Source organism: Anabrus simplex, chromosome 14, assembly GCF_040414725.1.
Source record: "Anabrus simplex isolate iqAnaSimp1 chromosome 14, ASM4041472v1, whole genome shotgun sequence".
NCBI lineage: Eukaryota > Metazoa > Arthropoda > Insecta > Orthoptera > Tettigoniidae > Anabrus > Anabrus simplex.
In genome coordinates this window covers 6389391-6411216 of record NC_090278.1, presented here as the reverse complement: position 1 = coordinate 6411216, position 21826 = coordinate 6389391, and the positions used below count along the sequence as shown (strand labels likewise).

At 39.2% G+C, this 21826-nt stretch overlaps 1 protein-coding gene across 1 annotated transcript in view; it reads left to right on the top strand.

Moving 5' to 3' along the window:
* LOC136885799 (uncharacterized) overlaps positions 1-21826 on the top strand; it is an 87519-nt gene that overhangs the window by 38092 nt on the left and 27601 nt on the right. The window contains exon 2 of the mRNA XM_067158533.2: positions 15857-15949. Within this exon, the coding sequence (XP_067014634.2) occupies positions 15857-15949 (93 nt within the window). The remainder of the gene's footprint in view (positions 1-15856; positions 15950-21826) is intronic.

Below are 21826 nucleotides of genomic sequence, written 5' to 3'. Positions count from 1 at the left end.
GCCAGCTACAGCCAAGAAAATTGCCTGCCTAGCGATCTGTCTAGCTTAGCTTAGTTTAGCTTGGCTTAGTATAGCTTAGCACAGCGGCCTGTGTGTGTCATCGTACTTAAATGCATTATGAGCGATATTTTTCATAACACCGCGTAGCTTAGCTTAGCTTAGCCTAGCTTTCTGTGTGTGGTGGCCTTAATCCTTGTTCCAGCATACGGAGTGGAAGGTTCCCTTGTCTTTTACATCAAAAACCAAATGCATATTGTTAGTTTCTGCCCATAGAAGTAGAGACTCCTCATTCGCATCCATGGTGTCATACCGCCAGTTTGTGTGATGGCTCTTGAAGTCTCCAGCGTATATACAAGGGTGATCAAAAACTGGCAGTACTGTAGGAGCCCAATTCACACATGGAGGATTGTACAGATTGACAATTTTTAAGTCATTTATCTGAATTGCTATAGTGTAAATGGAGCCATCTTCAGTGCAACCAGTTACTTGCACTCCATTTAAACTTGACTTCACATAAGTGGCTATTCCATATTGTGGATGGTGGATAACTTCGACCAGTGTATAACCGGATATTCGTCCTCTACGCTGGAGATCCTGTTCATCTTTGGTATGGGTTTCTTGAATGTTGAGAACATCAATGTTAAGGTCATGCAGTTGTTTTTGCAGATACTCGCATTTGGCAGAACTTATGCCTTCAGTATTAAGTTGCATAATACGGGCTGGGTGTTTCTCACCTCTAGTTTGATGGTTCTGAAAAGAACCATTACTTGTTATGTTTCTGGGCATATTGTATATCACCTGTAACGCTGTTACTTGTTTAGTAGCACCCGGGGTGTTACGTGTAGGGTAATTTGAGGTAATACCTACAGACGTGAGTAACTTTCAATATATCATGTAAATAATATTACGTCAGTCTTGCGACTAGTTTCAGCCACTTAGTGGCCATCTTCAGCCAAGAAAAAATTAAACAGATTATGTAATAACTAAAACATATGTATACCAAAGACAGTATTGCAGGAATAATTATAACATTAAAATACATATAATCAGGGGTAGAAGAAAGTAAAAATAATTCAGTAGCCAGCTCCTTTTTATCAGGAGCCAGCACATTTTTTTGCAAATATACATTATGAAAACCACAGGTTAGACTAAGATAAAGCTACGTATTGGTTTTGAAATTAAGTAGTATAATCTCAGTTCATATAAGAATGGAAATTTATATTTTAAGAGATACTAACCCAAATAATCACCAGTCACCTTCAAGGTCAGCGTCTTTTAAAATTACACTACATGTGCCTGTTTGATTTCCCACCAAAACACCAACGATCCATACATTTTGTTGCATCAAAGTCCTTTAAAGATGGTCCATTCAAAGATATCATGAGATCACTCAAGTTCTTGTCGACAAGCTTGGTTTGCAGTTTGTGTTTAATAATATTCATCGTGCTGAACCCTCGCTCACATGATGAGACGATACAGGAATTGTTGCCACTATATACTAAGGAGCTTCCCAAAAATCAGAAATCGTCCTTTCAGAGACAGTGATTTTTCAAGTAGATCATTCATTGGAAGACCTTTCCCGACTACGTTGAACGCGTGCCACCCGCTCAGTACGTCTTCTACGTTGTTCACCTCAATTTGAAGGGTTTTTTTGAAAAATGAGTGGCAAGAAACTGTATTTCACTATTGCCATAATTTTCCAGTTGTTTTCCTGATGGCCAGAAATGTGTCAATAACACCAGTGGCACTTTGAATGTCCTTATTTTGAAGAAATGTGTCTTTCAGAAAGGTAATCCCACTTGCCAAAGTTCCTTGTCGCCCGTGAAATTCTTATTCGACACACCTGATAACTGTATTCTACTGAAAACTCCTAAAGTGCTATAGCAGAAAAAACTTTTCTACCATTGGGCCCTTGGTGTTGTGAAGTTGCTGCAATGAATTAATTGCATTATTTGCATGCACTCTTATCTGACTTAAAATCAGAACATGCCTCAGAAATACAAGTGAAAGTCTTTTGAATATACTCAGAAGTCATACAAGAAGGGAATTGATGACAAATTCGAAGTCGTTGATCTTCTTTAGAAGACCTTTAGCCGTGATTCCGTCTTCACCTTTCCTTTCAGAAATATTATATAAATGCACCACTAGGCATTCCCAGTCTTTGACAACTGCTTGCGAAGCATTTAATTTGCTTGCTACCCATCTAACTTGGTGTAAGTACTTCAATTTGGATATTACACATTACAGCAACTCCGAAATTTTCTTCAGTTTGCAAAGTCGTTTTGGCGAATGTAGATAAAACATATATAGTTTCCTGAGTATAGAATCAATTTCATCAATGATTTTTAAGTCTTACATTTTTCAGTGAGTGAAGAACAAAGAGTTGGAGTTGATGTGCAACACAGTGAACGTTTTACCAAGTTATCAATTTTTTCAGATATTTTTGTAACCATACAATTACGGACACCAATCACACATAGTGTTCCATCAGTCCCTATACCTTGTAACCAATTGATGAATACTGATAAATAAAATCATGAATAAAAATATATGTAAATAAATAACATTACTCAAAAACTTCATAGAATACTTTAAATGAATTATTTTAATAAAAATAGTTAACCAAACTGTCCGTAGTATGGGCGCCAGAGTTCACCAGAATGGATCCCTCGAATTTTGATAGAGCATGATAAACTTTATATCCCAGGGCGTGTACATAATGCTGCGTACTGGTACATCTGCTGCAGGCCTTACCTAACCTCCTGAAAACGACAAAGTAGGTAGGAACTGCACCTAGGTTCATCAGTAACTCCACTGCTTCTAAAATAGCTAACTATATTCTGCACAAAATCCGTGCATGAGCACCTCATCAACACACCAAATACACTTATAATACACACACAAAAGATTGCTGGAAGATTCCATATTTACAACAACAACAGTAATGAAAACAGTGGGAAAACGAAAGCGAGAACTAAGCTACCATTTGTAGATAGTCCGAAGAACAGTGTACATGTATGAAGATAAAATACCCTTCACTGTCTCTGCATCAATACGACTTGTCAATTCTCACAATCGGCATTTATAACATCATCACGCGAACGAGACCGTTACTTTGAGAAAGCCAGGCCACTAGAGAGGACAACCACCTACTGCACACCATTAGAACTTCATTGACGGTTTCCACTAGATTACTACAATTTACTATGCATCTGTCTTCTACCTAACACAGCTTCTCATATTTTTATATGCGGCCCTTCCGACCCCTCTATAATAAGGCAAAAACACCAGCCAACATTATGAAACAATAATGAAGAAAGGGACCGCTAGATTGAGAAGATATTGAGAATGCTGCTATTTCTAAAGCCTTAAATTTCATGTTGTTTTTTTCTCCTTGTCACAGGCTTTTCGCCTGCAGGTTAATTCAGGCTTGGTTTCTCTCAAAAATGTTTGCTCCCGCTCTCCTCCTGACCAATTTGTTGTGATGGGTTTCCACTAGGATGATTCTGACAGCAATTTCAAACTGTTTTGTCATTTTTAAAGCCAATAATTTGTAAACTATGAGGTCCACAACCTCACCATGCGCTACTATTATTTGTTTCCATCTGCATCATTTGTTTTCTCATTCCCTTGCTTCTTAGGTTAACGCAGTTTTTAGTATCAATTATTATTTCAAATTAACACCTGCTTCACTGAATTTTGTCGCAGTAAGTTTTTTGCTCTGCATATTGATGTAAATAGTGTATATTTATGCTAATTTTGTTTTCCGTCTAAGCTCTCTTTTGTTTTTTTGTTTACTCTTTCATTATGTTTTTTAGCATTTTTTCAACTTATATTATGTAAATTATTCCAACCCCCTAATTTTTTTCACTGAAGATGGCTCAAGCGAGCCGAAACATGTCTGAATTTGTTTGCTCCGTCTAATGACGGAATATATGATGTATTGAATAGGAGGATACCCTCATTTTTCGCCATTGTAAAGTGATTCCCCTTCCTCTCAGATGATACGTCTGGATTGGTGCTTGCCAGCCAATCATGAGTGAACCTCTTGTCAAGACCATGCCCTGAACTTCTCCTTGCTCCCAAGAGATAAACAAACTCTGGGGTTTATTACCTGAGTCATCGATCTTCCCTAATACAACAACAAGCTCATCTCATCAGGCTGGGATATATACATGACTCATGGAATTTCCTGACACAAGTACATCACAACAAACACTGGGGTAGCCACATGACTCATCCAAATTACCAGAGTTATTAAAGCAATGTTTTCCCACTCGTGCAAAACAAATTACTCATACCTACATATGTGGATATCTTCCAGCTTACAAATATAAATGGCAAAATATACAAATGAAATACTGATGATGATGATGATAATAATAATAATAATAATAATAATAATAATAATAAATCGAATACTGACAATAATATCTCTAACTTCTACATATAATTCGGGGGTGTGATATATGTACTATCACAACCTAATATTTTTGTACCGTAAAGAGTTCTCCAACCCCTAAATGAGGCAGTTCTGTTTTTAGAGCCTCCATATAGCTATCACTTGTTGCATCCTCCAATAACACGATTGAAAGTCACCTTATTTAAAAAATGAATGTAAAGTATCAGCTCCTCATCATCAGATTTCTGTTGATCCATTGAGTAAGATACTGACATGAACTTTCCTTAATGCCACATATAAAATCTTCACGAAGATCTGAGGCAATGTATGAAATAAATTCTCTGCATTGTGTATCATTCACATACTTCTCTGAATCAGTAACATTCAACTTGCTTAACAATGCAAACAAACCTTCAAAATAGTTTTTTTTTTTTTTTTTTTCAGTATGATAAGATGCCATGAACAATGCATTCATATGCTGGAACATATTAGCATTCATGTTCTTTACACACTTCGCTAAAAGTGCACGTTCGGGATTTTTCATGAAACTTTCAGCCTCCTGCTGCCCACGCGGTGTAGCGGTAGTGTGCCTGCCTTTTACCCGGAGGCCCCGGGTTCAATTCCCTTCTATGTTAGGGATTTTTACCTGGACCTGAGGGCTGGTTCGAGGTCCACTCAGCCTACATGATTACAGTTGAGGAGCTATCTGACGGTGAGATGGCGGCCCCGGTCAAGAAAGCCAAGGATAACGGCCGAGAGGATTCATCATGCTGACCGCACGACACCTCGTAATCTGCAGGCCTTTGGGCTGAGCAGCGGTCGCTTGGTAGACCAAGGCCCTTTGGGGCTGTTACGCTATTTTTTTCAGCCTCCTAACACTTCGAGTGAGGATAGGATTTTTCGTATGTTTTAAACGTTTCCAGTTTAAATGGTCCTGAAAATTTGGATACAACTTCAGAATGTCTGTCGGCAATACTGCGAAAGTTACTGCATAATTTACACTTCGCAATTCCTTCTTCATAGCACAGCCATGGCTGTAATTCAAGCTACGATTCTCTGCATTGTGTATCATTCACATACTTCTCAAATCAGTAACATTCAACTTGCTTAACATTGTAACCAAATCTTCAAAATCAGTGTAAGGTCAGTTATTTTTTGCAATATGATAAGATGTCATGAACAGTGCATTCAAATGCTGTAACATATTAGCATTAATTTTCTTTATGCACTTCGCTAAAAGTGCTGAAATTTCTGTTTGCCTGAAAATTGAAATTTCGACGGATTTTTAATGTTTGACGTATCATTGTCTTGAACACCATAAATGTCACGCTGGTCATTGTCGTCCTGAACACTACAGTCGGCACTTCCATCAAGTGTTTTCTCACATACACTCGCTTCTGTATCACTTTGTGTTACATTTACGGGCCCTACTTACGAAGAAATCTGAAAGAGTACACTGTTTTTTACTCGCATCAGTCAATTTGTGGGGTTTTGTTCGTTTCATTTTGCCGATTTCCTCAAGAATGCCACAGAAACATAAAATACACCAGCGTTAAATGGCTTCCGAGTTCGCGGGCTTCGATGTCTGATGCTACGTTGCCAATTTTCCATAAACGCACAGTAATAAAAACAACCGTATTTATAAAGTGCAAACCGTTCAATACCAAGGTGCTGTAATTAAATTAAAAGTATAAATACTGTTGGATGAAAATACAAGAATTGATAAACATGTCATTCCGTATGTTCTAAGTGCAAAGAATGAATTCCACGGGAATTTATCAGCACTGCTTTGGCGGCAATAGTTGAGAAACGGCTAGTCACAGGAGGGAAGGCAGTATTGTAGTGTTTGTGGAATTATTTAACGTAGTAGTTCTCTGCATTTTCCACAACTCTGGTCTGATCTTTGTACTCTGCTACTGATAGCCGATAATTTGAAATGGAACTCGATGTGTTACGATATGTCCACATGAAAGGATACTTGTGTGATGGGTTACAACGATATCTCCCATGACCGCGAGGCAGCTCCCGCGCAGAACTGAAACATCCAGTTCCAAGGTACGAGGAGCAATTACAGAATTCAAGACTCTGCCAAAAGCACTGAAAATGTTTATTGCGAATATTAGAATATATGAGCTACAGAAAGAAACATGAAACACCACACGACTTGTTACTTTGTAAAGTGGTGGGAACGTACATGTAAGGGATTTCAAAAAATAAATTTTCAAAACTGAATTTGAAAATTCGGGCGCCAGGTAAAAATTTTCAGGCGCCATGGCGATTGGGCGCCCGATATTTTTCGACCCCTGCGTATAATAACAAAAATTATGGTTATGATCTTCTTGTCATATGATGTCTTTAAGTTGACTTAGGACCTCAGGGAAAGAAGTAAATCTCTAATGTCTGATATAGAACAAGCACTGACTTGTTGTAGGAAGCAGGCATTGCCACTCCTTTTACATGGCTTATGAGACATGTTTGTTCAAAGTGGTCTTTCATTTTTCAAAAATGCTGGAACTGTTACTGTTGTTGCTTATATAAACTTTTCATAACTTAAAGCTGTCATTAGTGGACTTCAAATTTAAATTTTTTTATATGAGAAGTTGAAGTTGAAGTTAGGTCTTGAATGAACTTGTTGGTAAGGCGTTATAAAGTAGTCTCTCGGCCGGTCCCGCTGTGTTTACTTTTCTTGTGCCGTCAGCTGACTTGATAAATTTTATTATGAACTTGAACATCGCCATATTTTATGTGTTTCAGCATAACATAAACAAATTTTCAACCTGATCCTCACCATAAGTGTTTTAACTGTAAGGATCAATTTTTGCATTTGCATTCTTTTAGCTGAAGATGTTCCATACTTTAGGAACAAAACATGCACTAATCTTCTAGTTAGTCCTGCCCCGTGTTGTAGGGGGCAACGCGTCCTGTCACCCAGCAGCCTCGGGTTCGATTCCTGGCCAGGCCATGGGCTTTTAATTGTAAATTATTAATATCCCTGGCCTGGGGACAATGTTTGTGTCGTCCTTAACGTTCCTTTCCTCACATTCAACACTACACTTCCGCAATTCCACTTACACGCAGGTTCATATCATGTGGTGAAAGTAGTGGGAAAAGATCTATAGAGGTTGACGCCACGAACAAATTTCATTAAAAATTTAGTTAGGTAGCTAGACTCTAAACTAGATTGTTTATATTTTCATGAACTAGATATTAAAAGATTAAGTATTGGAAGGTGGAATTCTTCTTTCTACCTTAGTTGACTCTCCATGGTCTCGATCTTACATTCATCCAACCCCAACATTATTAGGTTTGTGAGACTTAGGGTGGAAACTTGACCCAGTTTTATGAATGGCCACGAACCTACTACGCTGACGCACAACCCCCTGTGGGTAGGGGATGCAGACGAAGAATACACCCGCGACCAAGGGATGATTATATTAGAATCATGAAACTCCTTGTGATTAGTACCACCACGTGGGGAACACCATGGGTCGTTATTCCTTGCGCTTAGTACCACTATGGTAGGTACCAAATAGGTTTGTGATTAGTAGCAAACGAGAGCGCGACCGCTTTTACAGTACCTGTAAATAGTAGAACTATATGAGCGACACCACGGGATAATATGAGTCCCTGTGGTTAGTACCCTTATGTGATGAACACCATAGGTTTGCGTCGCCTGTAAATGGCGCTGCAATGTGCGAAACACAGTAGGTCACAAGTTATAAATCTCATTATGAAACCATATTGGATTTCAGAATAAGAAATTATTATATTAATAAAACCACCTTTCCAATACACAATGTCCTTTATATTTAGGATAAAACCATTTAATTACTAGTACAAGCTACCATTTAATTACAAGTACAAGCCCATTTAATTACAAGTACAAGCTACTTGTAATTAAATGGTTTTATCCTAAATGTAAAGGACATTGTGTATTGGAAAGGTGGTTTTATTAATGTAATAATTTCTTGCACAGTAGGTCTGTAATACATGTGCGAATTTCATTACCTGTGAGTGTTACCATAATGTGTGGAATACCGCGAGTCTACGCTACTCTTGATTAGCACCGCAATATGACAAATACCATGGTTCCACTTTTCTAGCGATAAGTACCATTATGAGGGGCCGATGACTTGGATTTTGGACTCTTTTCGACTACAAGCATCATCGATTCAGTATCGTGCTATAGAAGCAGTCCCTTGGTCAGTAATACTATTGTTTTACGCTAGCTTCTGTGCATGTGAGGCACTGTGGGTCGGTTCCGCTGATCGTTTAAAATTTATATCCATCCATTCATTCTTCATCCTCTTGTTTTGAATTGTGGTCAGTGGATGATTTTTTTTTTTAATTTGTCATTTCATTTCATCTGATTTCGTACTATTAGGGGCCGATGACGTAGATGTTAGGCCCCTTTAAATAACAAGCTACAATCAGTCATTTATGAATGGATGCCCTTCCTGATGTAAACCCTAAGTGGAGATGTTGAGGGATATATTGAATAATTACGTGTTCCTCTGGTGGTTAGCAGTGTGCTGCATTGTGTAATTCATGGCCCGCCCAAGTATCGAAACAAACTAGAATAATGTATTTACACCTATATAATAATAATAGTTTTTACATCCCACTAATTACTGGCCAGTCCAGTCCGCTATGGTAATGCAGTAGACCGTGCAGCCAGTGACTCTGTGCCGAGAAATAACGTGACCAGCGGCTTCAGACGGATGAGTTCTCTTAGGTGGGGTGATGGTCCCCTCAATGTAGGAAATGATACTGGAACCATTAAGCAGCAGCTGTCCCCAGGTTAGGGGCAGCTGCAGGAGGCATCTGTATTCTATGTTAGAAGCAACCTCAAGAGCTGCTGGCAGCAGCTCTAAAATGCCTTTGGGAGTGGTGAACGCATCGGGGGTTGGGGGGCAGCCTAACGGTGAGTGCAAATATGGTGCAGCCTTGGAAAATTCCAGAGCTTCACCTGTTGGTGACACACAGTTTTTCAGGTGCTGGGGGAGCTATAGAGAACTGGGCAACCAATACCACTATACAGGCTGACCCAAAAGTCCGTTAACATATGACGAGGCAATACTTCACGTAATGTCGGAGGTAGAGAGGTAATAATTGTCACACGATTGGCATGACCTGGAGTTTTATTGACACCAAAATAAAGTAAATAAAGCTTCACTAACAGTGCCTTTTCTGGTAACGTCAACATGCTGCTATTGCAAGTGCATCAGTTGCCCTCTCTCACGACACCGGTCTCGTGCGGCATCACGGCATCACTGACGTGTTGCTGTCCAGCGCCATCTGTTGGCTTGTTTGTGCACTCGTTTTTGACCTAATTTCTTAAACTCCTGTTGAGGAGCACAGGGCGGAGACAAGGTTCTGTGATGTGACATGTATACCCAAGCTGTTCACTCTCTATCTCTACTGTTCTCCACGTCATCTTCGGTCTTCCTCTCCTCCTCTGCCCCTGGGGATTCCACTGGAGAGCTTGTTTTGCTATGCTGTCATCATGTCTACACAGTCCACTGCCACTTTCTTTTCTTAATTTGCTGTTTGGTTGGTAATTAGTGCGTTCTCTTCCACAGTTCGTCATTTGACACCACTTCTGGCCAGTATATCCCTAAGATGTTGTCTTCCTTGTCAAAGATTTGGTCACTTTCCAGGTTTCACAGGCATAAAGCAGCACAGATTTAACATTGCTGTTGAAGACCCACAAGTTTGATCTCATACTGAGTTCTTTAGACCTCCATATAGGATGGAGAGTTGCGAACGCACCCTTAGCTTTGTTCAAACGGCTGGTCACATCTTCATCTCTCAATAACATATCTATCCAATTGCAGCGGAGTGTTATTTTGGTTTCTCAATCGCTTTCCTTCGTCTTCTTAATGTTAATCCGAAGTCCAGCTTCCTGTGCCTCATTTTCCAGGTCTTTAATTTCCACATCTTGAAATTGAAACCGACTTTCAACCTATTAGGTTGTGTTACGTACATTTAGTACGCGTTGAAGAGATGTTAAGTACAGAACAAAAATGGCCAACCAGACACCAGTGGGATCCGAACCCACAACCTCCCGATTTACAACCGATGCGAAATTGGGAGGTTGTGGGTTCGGATCCCACTGGTGTCTGGTTGGCCATTTTTGTTCTGTACTTAAAATCTCTTCAACGGGTACTAAATGTACATAACACGACCTAATAGGTTGAAAGTCGGTGTCAATTACAATGCGGTCGTGAAAATTCAATATTCATTAAGCATAGGTCATCGGCAAAGTGCAAATCGCAAGATTGCAAGAGACAATTCTCACGATTGATCCATATTGAAACTGACTATAAGCAAATTATCACAAAATTAATTTTTGTGATAATTTGCTTAAAGTCCAAATCTTCCAGTTGTTGAGTAAGATTCCACTGGGTTCCCAATCGTCGATTGATTGTGCTTCTCATGACATCAAGAGTCAAAAGGAACGGTATGAGTGAAAGTAGACATCCCTGTTTCACACCAGTCTTAACTTCAATTGGTTCCGTCAAATGTCCTTTATGTTCAACCTGGCATGTATACTTATCATATATGCACTTTAACCAGACTGATGATCTTTTAGGGAATGCCGAAGATATTGATTGCTCTCCAGATCTTAGCCCCAAAAATGCTATTGAAGGCCTTCTCAAAGTCAAGAAAGAGCAAATACAAAGATGACTGGTATTCTGCTGATTGCTCTGCTATTATCCATAAGGTATTGATTTGATCGGCACGTGAGTGGCCTTCTCGGAACCCAGCCTGCTCTTTTCTCAGCTTACGGTCCACCTGTCGAGAATGACTCATGACAGAACCTTGCCGGTCACAGAGAGCAGTATGATACCACACCAGTTGTGCAAACCGACAGCTCCCCTCTCTTCGGAAGTGCGATAAGCAGCCCTTTGTTCCATTCTTCTGGGAAAGTCTCATTTTCCCACATAACAGAAATCAGTGGAAGCATTAAATCTGCAGATACCTCTGGATTTGTTTTGAGGCTCTCGTTGTTGGTGTCAATAAAACCCCATGTGTTGGTGTCAGTAAAACCCCATGTGTTGGTGTCAATAAAACCCCATGTCATGTCAAGAATGTGTGGCCATTTGTACCTGATGTGTTGCTGTCCAGCACCATCTGTTGGCCTGTTTATGCACTTATTGGTGTCAATAAAACCCTATGTCATGTCAATGTGTGGCCATTTGTACCTGACGTGTTGCTGTTCAAGGCCACCTGTTGGTCATTTTGTGTACTTTACGTTGGTGTCAATAAAACCCCATGTCATGCCAATCATGTGTGTCAATTATTACCTCTATCTCCAATATTCCATGAATTACTGCCTCATCAAATGTTAACGGACTTTTGGGTCACCCTTTTTGTCACAAAATGGAGAGGAAGAGGGGAAAGAAAATTGAAGGAAGGATACAGGCTGCTTTAAAGCCAAGGACAGGATGCAGTAAACGTAGTAGGAATGAAAATTAGAAAGGATATCCTAGAATATGTGGAGGACATGAAGAAGATCAATGACAGAATGATCATAGCAAGGATACAGTGTAAGACAGGAACACGAGATCTGTTCCAAGTATATGCTCCACAAATTGGAAAAGAACAATTCCTTGAAGACGTGGAGGAACACAGAAGGTAAGGAACTAATTATAATGAGACATCTGAACACACAAGTGGGAAGAGAAGAGATTCTGGGGCCATGTGGATATGATAAGATTCAAGAAGGGGTTATGTTAATCGACTTCTGCCAGAGGAAGCATGTAATAATAGGAAACACATGGTTCAGAAACAAAAATAGCCGAAGATTACCACACGTGGATTGAGAGACAGACGAACGAATATGTTGATTGATTACATATTAGTGGAAAAAGGACATTGGAAATATTTTATAGAAGTTACAGTTATGGCCGAGGAAGACTTTGGGGGTGATGATAGAGCAGTGATAGCAAAGTTGAAAGTAGGCAAGGTCACAGAACTAAGAGAGAAAAGAGAAAGAAGATTAGGCCCAGGAGATTGAAGGAAAAGAAGATTTAGGAAGGGCTTAAGAAAGACTTACAAAAACTGTTACCAAGGACAGATATTAGGTTGAACAGGAATGGGAGAATTTTAGGAATGTATTTGTAAGATGTGCAGATAAAATGTGTCAAAATATTAGGAAAGGTAAGAGACAATGTGGTGGAATGATAGAGTGAAGGGAAAAGAAGAAAACTAGGAAGTAATGGAAAATGCAAAAGTCTGAAAAGAGTAGGGCCGGATACATAGAATCGAAAGAGTGTTTGTACAGTATTAGTAGCCAAAGAAAAGTTGAGAAACATTCACACAGTAATTAAAGAAATAGTTGATTTTGGGGGGGAAAAATATTTGGAATAATAAGAAATTGTAGGAATGTAATAGTAAGCATGGGATTTGTGCAGAATAAAGGATTAATTCTGACAAAACCAGAAGAGATATTGAACAGATAAAAAGAATATTTCAGTGAACTGCTGAATGTGAGAAATCAGACATGTGAAGAAGTATCTAGGTAGCAGGAATAAAAGAAGTGACAGAGAAGGAATTACAGTGACAGATGTCAACTGGGCAGTTAAAATTATGAAGATGGAAAAAAGCTGTGAAAATAGGAGCCATAGAAATGATCAAGGCTGCTGGACCAGTGGGACTCCAGTGGACTTAGAGAATACTCAAATGTATATAAAGTGCCTGATATTGGGAAAATATTCAAGAAAGAAGATAAGTGGCTTCCCATTGTCACACCAGGCAAATACTGGGGCTGTGCCTTAAGTAAGGCCACGGCTGCTTCCTTCCCACTCCCAGCCCTTTACTATTCCATCATCGCCATAAGACCTGTGTGTGACGGTGCGACGTTAAGCAAATAAAACAATAAATACAAAATCCATCACGCAGAACGTATTCTACATCAAACTCGAGGCTGTGACTACTACAGAGCCACATTAGAATTTTATCTTCCTGGATCACATTCTGCTGTGGCCATGATTGTTAAGACTTTAAATCTTTAAGGTGTGGCACTGTCATTAGCTGGTTCGATTCCCGTTGATGGAAAATAAATCGCTGTCAAATGTTGGCCAGCAGGATAGATGTGGTGGTATATATGTAACCGTCCAGGCTTCTCCAGCCCTACTAATTTAATATAATATCATTTTACGCGATATCATTTGATATCAAGTTTATCCGCCATCGGCAATTATTTGTAATAACATATTTATTCAACGTCAATCATTTGTAATCAAGGCTTTTTGGAATCATATTGTATATATGATAACATCGTTTTATTATTTAAATTATTATATTATGTAGGATAAGAATTCATTATGTTGTAAATACGGTCAATATGTTGAGACATAGTTGTTTTCATTTCATCTCATGTTTGTGTATACGGAGGGTTATTCTTGAAGCTTGGGATTTTGCATGCGTCATGGGTTTATTTTATGACCAAGGCTAGTAAACAGCGACCCGTGCGCGAGGCTTGCAAGCTGGTCAGCTTTATCATCGCCACGCCTTCTGGACTTGTCCAGGAAGAGGAGAAAGGGAGTTGATGCTTCGATCTATCGAATCAGATACTTCGTTGTATATGAGTTTTGAGATTGAACTGTTACCAAGAGTGAGGGTGAGCCCGGATATATACTGATTCTCAACACGAGAACGGGACCTTACAGCGAGATACTTAGGGAAACTCCATTACTACTACTTCTACTGTGAACATCTACTTTGAACGACGTGATTTGATTTCGAGACATTGCGTGGTCGCTCCGCGACATAGTTACTTTTGTACAATGTGTTGTCGCTTCGGTTATGTTATCGAATCTACGAGAAACGAAACAAGCTTACGGCTTGTGTTATATTCAGTAAATATTGTGGACGATGAACTATGTTTAGTTCAAGTCTACGGAATTTGGTACAAGTCTGTACCGTATAGATTGTATAGCTCAATTGGATTGAGATTTCATCTAATATGGAAAAATTCATATCTCTGAATTTTCTCCTCATACGATCAAAGCTGATCAGTTATTACAAGTATAGGGCCAATGTCTAATTTAAAGACTAGGCAATTAGGGAGTGTTAATCCAGATAGCCCGTACCATATCAGAGAAGGAAAGAAGGATGTCCATGGAGCAAAGTCTACATCGAGAAGAAGAGAACGAGTAACCATGGAAACCAGATGACTTCAACGGAAGCTGCAATTGGTGAGCTTCAATTAGATAAAGCAAGCAATAAGTAAATTCAGTAAATTAAATTCTAAATTCCTCCACGCTTTAAGGAAACTATTCCAATTCATCTCATTTTTTTTTTATAATAAATTCATTTGTATTTTATATTGGGTTAATTTTCTTTCTTAAGCGATACTTAATGGTTAATTATTTAAAATCCTACCCCTGTGATTTAAGTACAAGTCTCTATGCTAGTAAATATAAATTTTGGTTTACAGTTTTATTTAAGACTGTAACCATGGTGCCCAAACATTACATAGAGAAATGGGGAACCATGCAATGTTAATTGTTTCTATTTGCGTGGCAATTTGCGGGCAAGCCACAAATAGTTTATTTAATATTTATGTGTCCCAAGATAATAACTTTCATCTCCTCAAGTGTCTTGACGAGAGGGAACAGTTACACAATTATACAATTACACAATTACACAATTAGACTGCATACCAAAAGACTGAATTCAATTTCAACCTTTCCACAATGTTTGCATGGAGTGAGGGCATACGGCAGTATTGTTGTTCATTCATCTGTCGGGTCGGATGAAGACGCTAAGCCCTGAGCAGACCCCCTTCATGATATTCTACAGGAGTGGGCCTAGGCTGTGTGCTGACAGGTTTCACCCTCTCCCTATCTCATCGTCTTTATATTCAGCACACACCCATTGGCATCAAATAGAAAAACATGCACCAGGACTGCAGAGGCTACACCAAACAAACCATCACTCTCCTGTGGCTAGGTTTCTGCTGCATTTGTCATAAGAGGCAACTTTTAGAATCATTAACCCATTGCTCATTGTATTCTTTTCTTATAGGACTTTCACATTCCCTTTTGACTTTAAACTGTACAATTCACTGTCATGTTTCTAGATTATGTACTCACTTCTTGGTTGTTTTTTACATTGTTAATTGATTTGTTAGCTGAAGATGATCGATTCATTGATTGAAACTTGTACTAGGACAAAAACTTTGAGTTAATTCTTATTATCTCAAAATAATGTATTGAATAGGTTGATTTAAACTTCAATTTTTTTTTTTTTTTTTTTAATAAACCAAACCAGTGCGATACTGTCACCTCTTGGCTTTCCCTTCAATTATTTCCAGTGTTGCCAACTCTGTGTTTTGTTCAAGCAACTTTGGTACTGAATTGTTATTGTACACTGATTTTTTTTGTACTGTTTGCAGTAATTGTTTTGGGATTGAGTTATAATTTGTCTATTGTTTCCCCGCAGAAAGAAGATGCAGGCGATCCCAGTCTCCCTCTGGACATGAATGTTGCAGAGGAACCCCAGTCATCACGCGAGTCGAAACAACAGCTATTACAGGTATTAATTATTATCATGTGAAAAATATGAGTCTATGAGAGGATTTCTAATAACAGTATATCATGTGAGCTGCTGAGAGCCAAAATGGTAAGTCGGGAAATATTAGTTTTTGAGTTATACCTCTTATTGCACTCACAATACATGGAAGTTTACATTTATATTTCATTAAGAAATATTTTATAAATAAATTGTAATATTGGTGATTAGAAATCAGCTTATTCCTTCCCTTGTATTCAGCTTCACCAGAACATTTATAAGAAGAGTGGTACAACTCTTGATTTATACCACTTTACCAGTGGCGGCTTATGGATTTCTCTTTCAGTACGGCTGCAACTAACTTTGCAATATGGTTAATCTAAGGAACACACTTAAAATATCCTTACTATTTATTAAACGTTTGATGAATCAAACACTAGCCGATTTCATGTCTGCAATAAATTGTAACATTACTTAATGCACAGAAATAATATACGCTTAATTTAACACATTGATGACTGGCGCCAAACGGAGGCTGCTACCCTATGCAGACCAGAAGTTCAAGGCTCCAAGAAAGAAATTACACTTCTGCACTCAAACTACTGTAACTCGAAAATGTATTCAAGATATCGACCTGCGCCAAACCCATCCCCCCGCTAAAGATATACGACGGAATACACGACGCGAGATTCGAGGGCGTGGATCCTCATTAATAATGCATGACAAGGAAGTAACTAACTAATAGCAATGAAATTCCAATATAATTGAAATGAGAGTTTATTTATATAAACATATCAGAAGAAAAAAAAATGACGAAGGCCACCAATGAAAATTAAATAATGAAACATTTAAAGGATACATACATTTGTCCTTCAGCTTAATGGAAGCTAGAATCGTAAGTCTTCGAGCACGACACACCTCAAACATCAAGATAAACAATACATTACGACGTGCTCACCACTTGAATGAATTTTTTCACAACATATTGAAATATCTTAAAAGGAAAACAATCCTTACAGATTTATTTTGGTCTTTTCTTTCCGCAAAGTAATTCGCTTAATATTTACTGAGCATTAATCAAGGCTCCACCATCATTACAGCCACAGCAACAATGACCATTACGAGGACAAAAGATCACACGTCACGGAGTAGAGCAAAATAAAAGGTAGATATGAAGGTATGCAGGTATCGGGATGGCCGGGGATGGAACATCTCCGTACCAAAGAGTAACACGAAAGGCAAAGAAAACAAACGGGCGTGCGCATCACCCGAATTAAAATAAAACAATAATGGCGGCCACAAGACCAAGCAAAACTGTCGTAACATAGACCAAGATAAAATAATAAACCCCGTACTCGAAGTGAAAACCAAGTACGCAGGGATAAAAGAAAAGAAATGTAAATTAACTGATCGATACAACATCTTTTAGCTCCTCGCTTGCTCCCACACATACACACAAACATTCAGGCATTGTCGATATCGGGTAACAATAGGGTCAGCACATTGCAAACACATGGTGTATGACTCACCTGGCCATAAGTAAGCCCCCAGGCATGACGTAGTATTGTGAACAACGCAAATATTTCATAAACAGGACGATATGAACTCGTGGCCCAAGTACGAGCCCACCACCTCACGCTTTGGGTACGGCTCGAACCCATCTCCGTGCCAACACCCAGAGCATAGTTACTTTTGGTGGCAAAAAATAACACAAAACCGTGCACATAGTCAGAATTCTCGCAGAGACCCAGTTACCTCATCACCACCACCACAATAATGCCCTCAAGCACACATCCCATTCATTTCACGGGGCAAAGACTTATACCAATCAGTCACGGTTACAAGGCACTTGAAATAGCCACAAGATAAGCATAAAATGAGAACCAAAACACACCTCACATTACATGCAGTTAAAGCTGATAAATTAAAAAAAGGAATATGAGTACAGGCAGAGTTTAAACCTCATAAACGCCCAGCGGTATTTAAGAAAAGCTACCCCGATCAGAGGCGACTCCATCTTTCTTTTTCCTCTGGTCACAACAACAACAACAACAACAAACACACCAAGTCAAGGAGATGAAATCAAAGAATCGCGGAAAGGAGGACTATCCGTTTTCAAAGCAGGGGTGCTGGCTGCCCTCTGTGGTACAGTTTGGGAAATAAAGTGAAGTCAAACAAGAGTTGATTAAAACTCTTAGCAATCATAGGAAAACTTACATGTTATGAATACGCTAAACGAGCATGTTTCAAACCTCAGACTTGGAACATGTACTCGCAAGGTTGCTTCGTAGTCTGTGCGGTGTGAGAATTTTCAAAGCAATGCTGTTTGTGGCGCCACAATAGTCTTTCTAAGTGCAGTGTAATATGAATGCCGTATTTGTGCCATTCGTATAGTCATTGTTTTCAAGTATGCATAACCGAGCTCGATAGCTCCAGTCGCTTAAGTGCGGCCAGTATCCAGTAATCGAGAGATAGTGGGTTTGAACCCCACTGTTGGCAGCCCTGAAGATGGTTTTGCGTGGTTTCCCATTTTCACACCAGGCAAATGCTGGGGCTGTACCTTAAGGCCACGGCCGCTTCCTTCCCATTCCTAGGCCTTTCCTATCCCGTCGTCACCATAAGACATATCTGTGTCGGTGTGACGTAAAGCAAATAGCAAGTATGCATGGATTTCTCTTTACGGCTACTCCCCGTTTAGTGTTAGCCGTTAATCATTAGAAATATCTCATTCACTGTCACTTGGTGCCTATTATAACCGATCTGTACATAATTGCTCACAATTATTGGAGCCATCGGCAACTGAATACGCCGCGCCATGTTGACATCTGCACGGGTATTCCAGGGAATAGCTCTACATATCCGACATTATTTTGTTAAATACATGAAGGTGAGAAAGAAAGATGCAACAATAATTTATATTCCATGACTACACCATTTGGAACTCATAATCTCGCCCACAATTTCATCAATAATCAAGAAAATACAAGGTGCATAAAAGCAAGAATTCTTGTAGCCCATCACCTACTGTCAGCTGGAAACTACGAGAATTCTCAGGGCTCATCACCCATGTGGCATGTCAAATAATGAAACTGCATATAAATGTGGAAATAGTTTGTCGTTATGTAGGGCACGTTGCCATGGGCGCGCCATTTTGTACAGTGGAACACCTGTATGTATACAAAGTTTTCATGGCTACAAAGATCGTACAGTTATAAAAACATCCGCTACTCCCATGACATGATTGAAAGTAGTTAAAATTATAGCTAACAGATAGCACAACAAGCTAAAAATTATACCTGTTCGTAAAAACGGAGATCTCTGGGGCCCGTTGGCAACTGCTGGCCGGTGTACTACGGAGATTCCAGGGCCGGTCGTCAGTGTGTTAACAAAGCTGTTTCTTGTTTCACTTTCACATTTACTTATACACAAAATCCATTTTCCTTTCTTTATGACAAGCTAATTTGTCAATCACTGTGTTGTTGAAATTGATAATACTGTCCATCAGATTCTTTTCAACAATAATCATAGCCAATGCTGAAAGTCATTCTTCTGACATTGTACTTCTTAAAAACGTTTTCACTAGTTTTAAAGTAGAGAAGCACCTTTCAGGTTCAGCCATTGTCATGGGTGTGGTCAGTATTATTCGGACCAGAGTGAATACTTCTCTGCAGCATTCACTAACTCTAGCACTCAACATTGTCTCATACATCTTCATAAGTCTGGAGAGACTTCGGAACTCGTATCTTTGATACAAAACAGTCAGTTTTGTCACCAGTCGCCCTTTGCACAAGAACGGGTAGGCTTCAACAGTGTCATCAAGCTCACTGGATGGAAAGTTGTGCGAGTCAGTAGATCCTTCAAAAAGAGATGCACTGAACAATTTCGCAGCGGGCAAATGCTTAGTGAAAGCAAATCTTTCTTTTGCCTTGCAGGAAATATTGTCACATACCTCTTTTACAATTATGTCTTCATTGTTTCCTTTCCTTTTCCTTGCTGGAGGAGGATTTTCTTCAGGTTGATCGACTAATAAAGGGATCTTGTTTCTCTCTATATTGATAGCCTGGAGAAATTCATTCACTGCCTTATGAATACTCAGTGAGTGAACAAAACGATGTGGTAGCTGGCTATACAGTATATCCACATGAGGCATGATGCCGTGGAAAAATGTAATCCAGAAATTGAAGTCGTGATCATTTATCATGCGTAAAAGCCCTTTGGCTGCTTCCGCCGTTGCTTGATTCCTGAAGTTCCTGGAAACAATCTTGAGGAGACTTTATTTTCGCAGACTGTGTTGACGAGTCTGCTATTAAAATCCTACCTGGTATTACATCTGCGAGGGATCCTTTTAGCTCTGCCGTCCAACACAGTTAACCATTATGGTGATTTGGAAAAAAAATGCTAGTATCATGGCTAGACTGCTGAAGAAAATTCAGGCTTGTCGATCCTATGATGCAGCTTTCTCCATAATTAAATTTAACTGGAGCGCATAGCAATGTACAAAATGTGCATGTTGGTAGTACTTTTTAATTATTGTCTGTACACCACTATTATCACCACTCATTACTGCCGACCCGTTGTATGTTTGCACGATAAGTTTCAGTTTTGCCATTCAAAACAATCTCTAACTGCTCTAAAATACACTGCACAAGTCCTTCTGCATTCTGAGTTTCAGGATTAAAAAATCCCCAGAATCTTCATACACAGCACCATCTACTTCATACCAGAAAACAATAAAAGCAAGTTCAGAAACATTCGTTTTATCATCCGATATTTCAGCTAAAAATTTTGTTTGTTTCATTTCATTTTGTATATCTTCTAATACAACCTCAAGAATATATTGTAGAAGCTCATTCTGGATAACCTGGGTTGTTCCCCTAAAGGCAGTGGACTTCAATAAATGGACTTTGAAACAATCATCTAACTTCCCAGCAAATTCTAATAATCCTTGGAAAATGCTGAGATTCGATGACTGATCACTCTCGTCATGGCCTCATAGTGGAAGTTCAAATTTACAACAGAATTTTATACAGTAGATTATTTTTTAGAGTATTTCTGGGTTTTTACGCAATTTCTCATTATATCTGTTTCTTATCTGTAGGCCTCGCTTATTTGTGAAGCAATATTCACTGTTCCTAGTATAGCTAAGTCAACCTTGTTCATGATGTGTTCAACGGATTGTTCATTTCATTTTTTTTTTTTTTAACCCTCTTCACCTAACTGCTTCAAATCCACCGTTCTGAGTTTTATCCAAGTTATATCACCTCCAAACAACAAACACGGAAAGCAAAACAGAGCATTCTCTCATCGCAACCTGTTAACCACTTCCACTTATTATACACCGAAGAATTAAACTTTGTCGTGTAAGTTTGTTGTCCGATGATGGTTGACACAGACAAATAAGGTGTAGGACGACCGGCAATTTTTCATCTCATTCTTCTCAGCGATTGTTAATTGTAAAAATGAAATGCTTTGTAAATACCTAATACTATTCTTTTCCTTGTGTAGTCATAAAATTTTAACTACAGTTAACTGTCTCCTTGAGGCATTGAAACTGCTAAATGCACACGATACAGTTTATAATAATTGACACTTTATAAATACGGATTGTTAGAAAATGCAACAAGCACGACACACTACTTGCTCTTCGAGAATGGTTGGGGGCTGCTCAAGCTGCAGTCCAGCTGGCACGTTGACGTGCCCGTCCACTTCCTCCATGTGCAGAGTGAACTGCGCAGCACCCAGGGTAGGGCACTGCACTCGGCCTCTCTAGCCCTGGCAGATTTAGAATGAGTTACACTAGTTTAAATACTTCAAAGCAAGTAAACATTTTGCATATGCAGTTATGTTTTTGTTCACTTTCGCCAAGCACTGGGAGGGGCTGCAGCCCTGCAGCTCTAATAG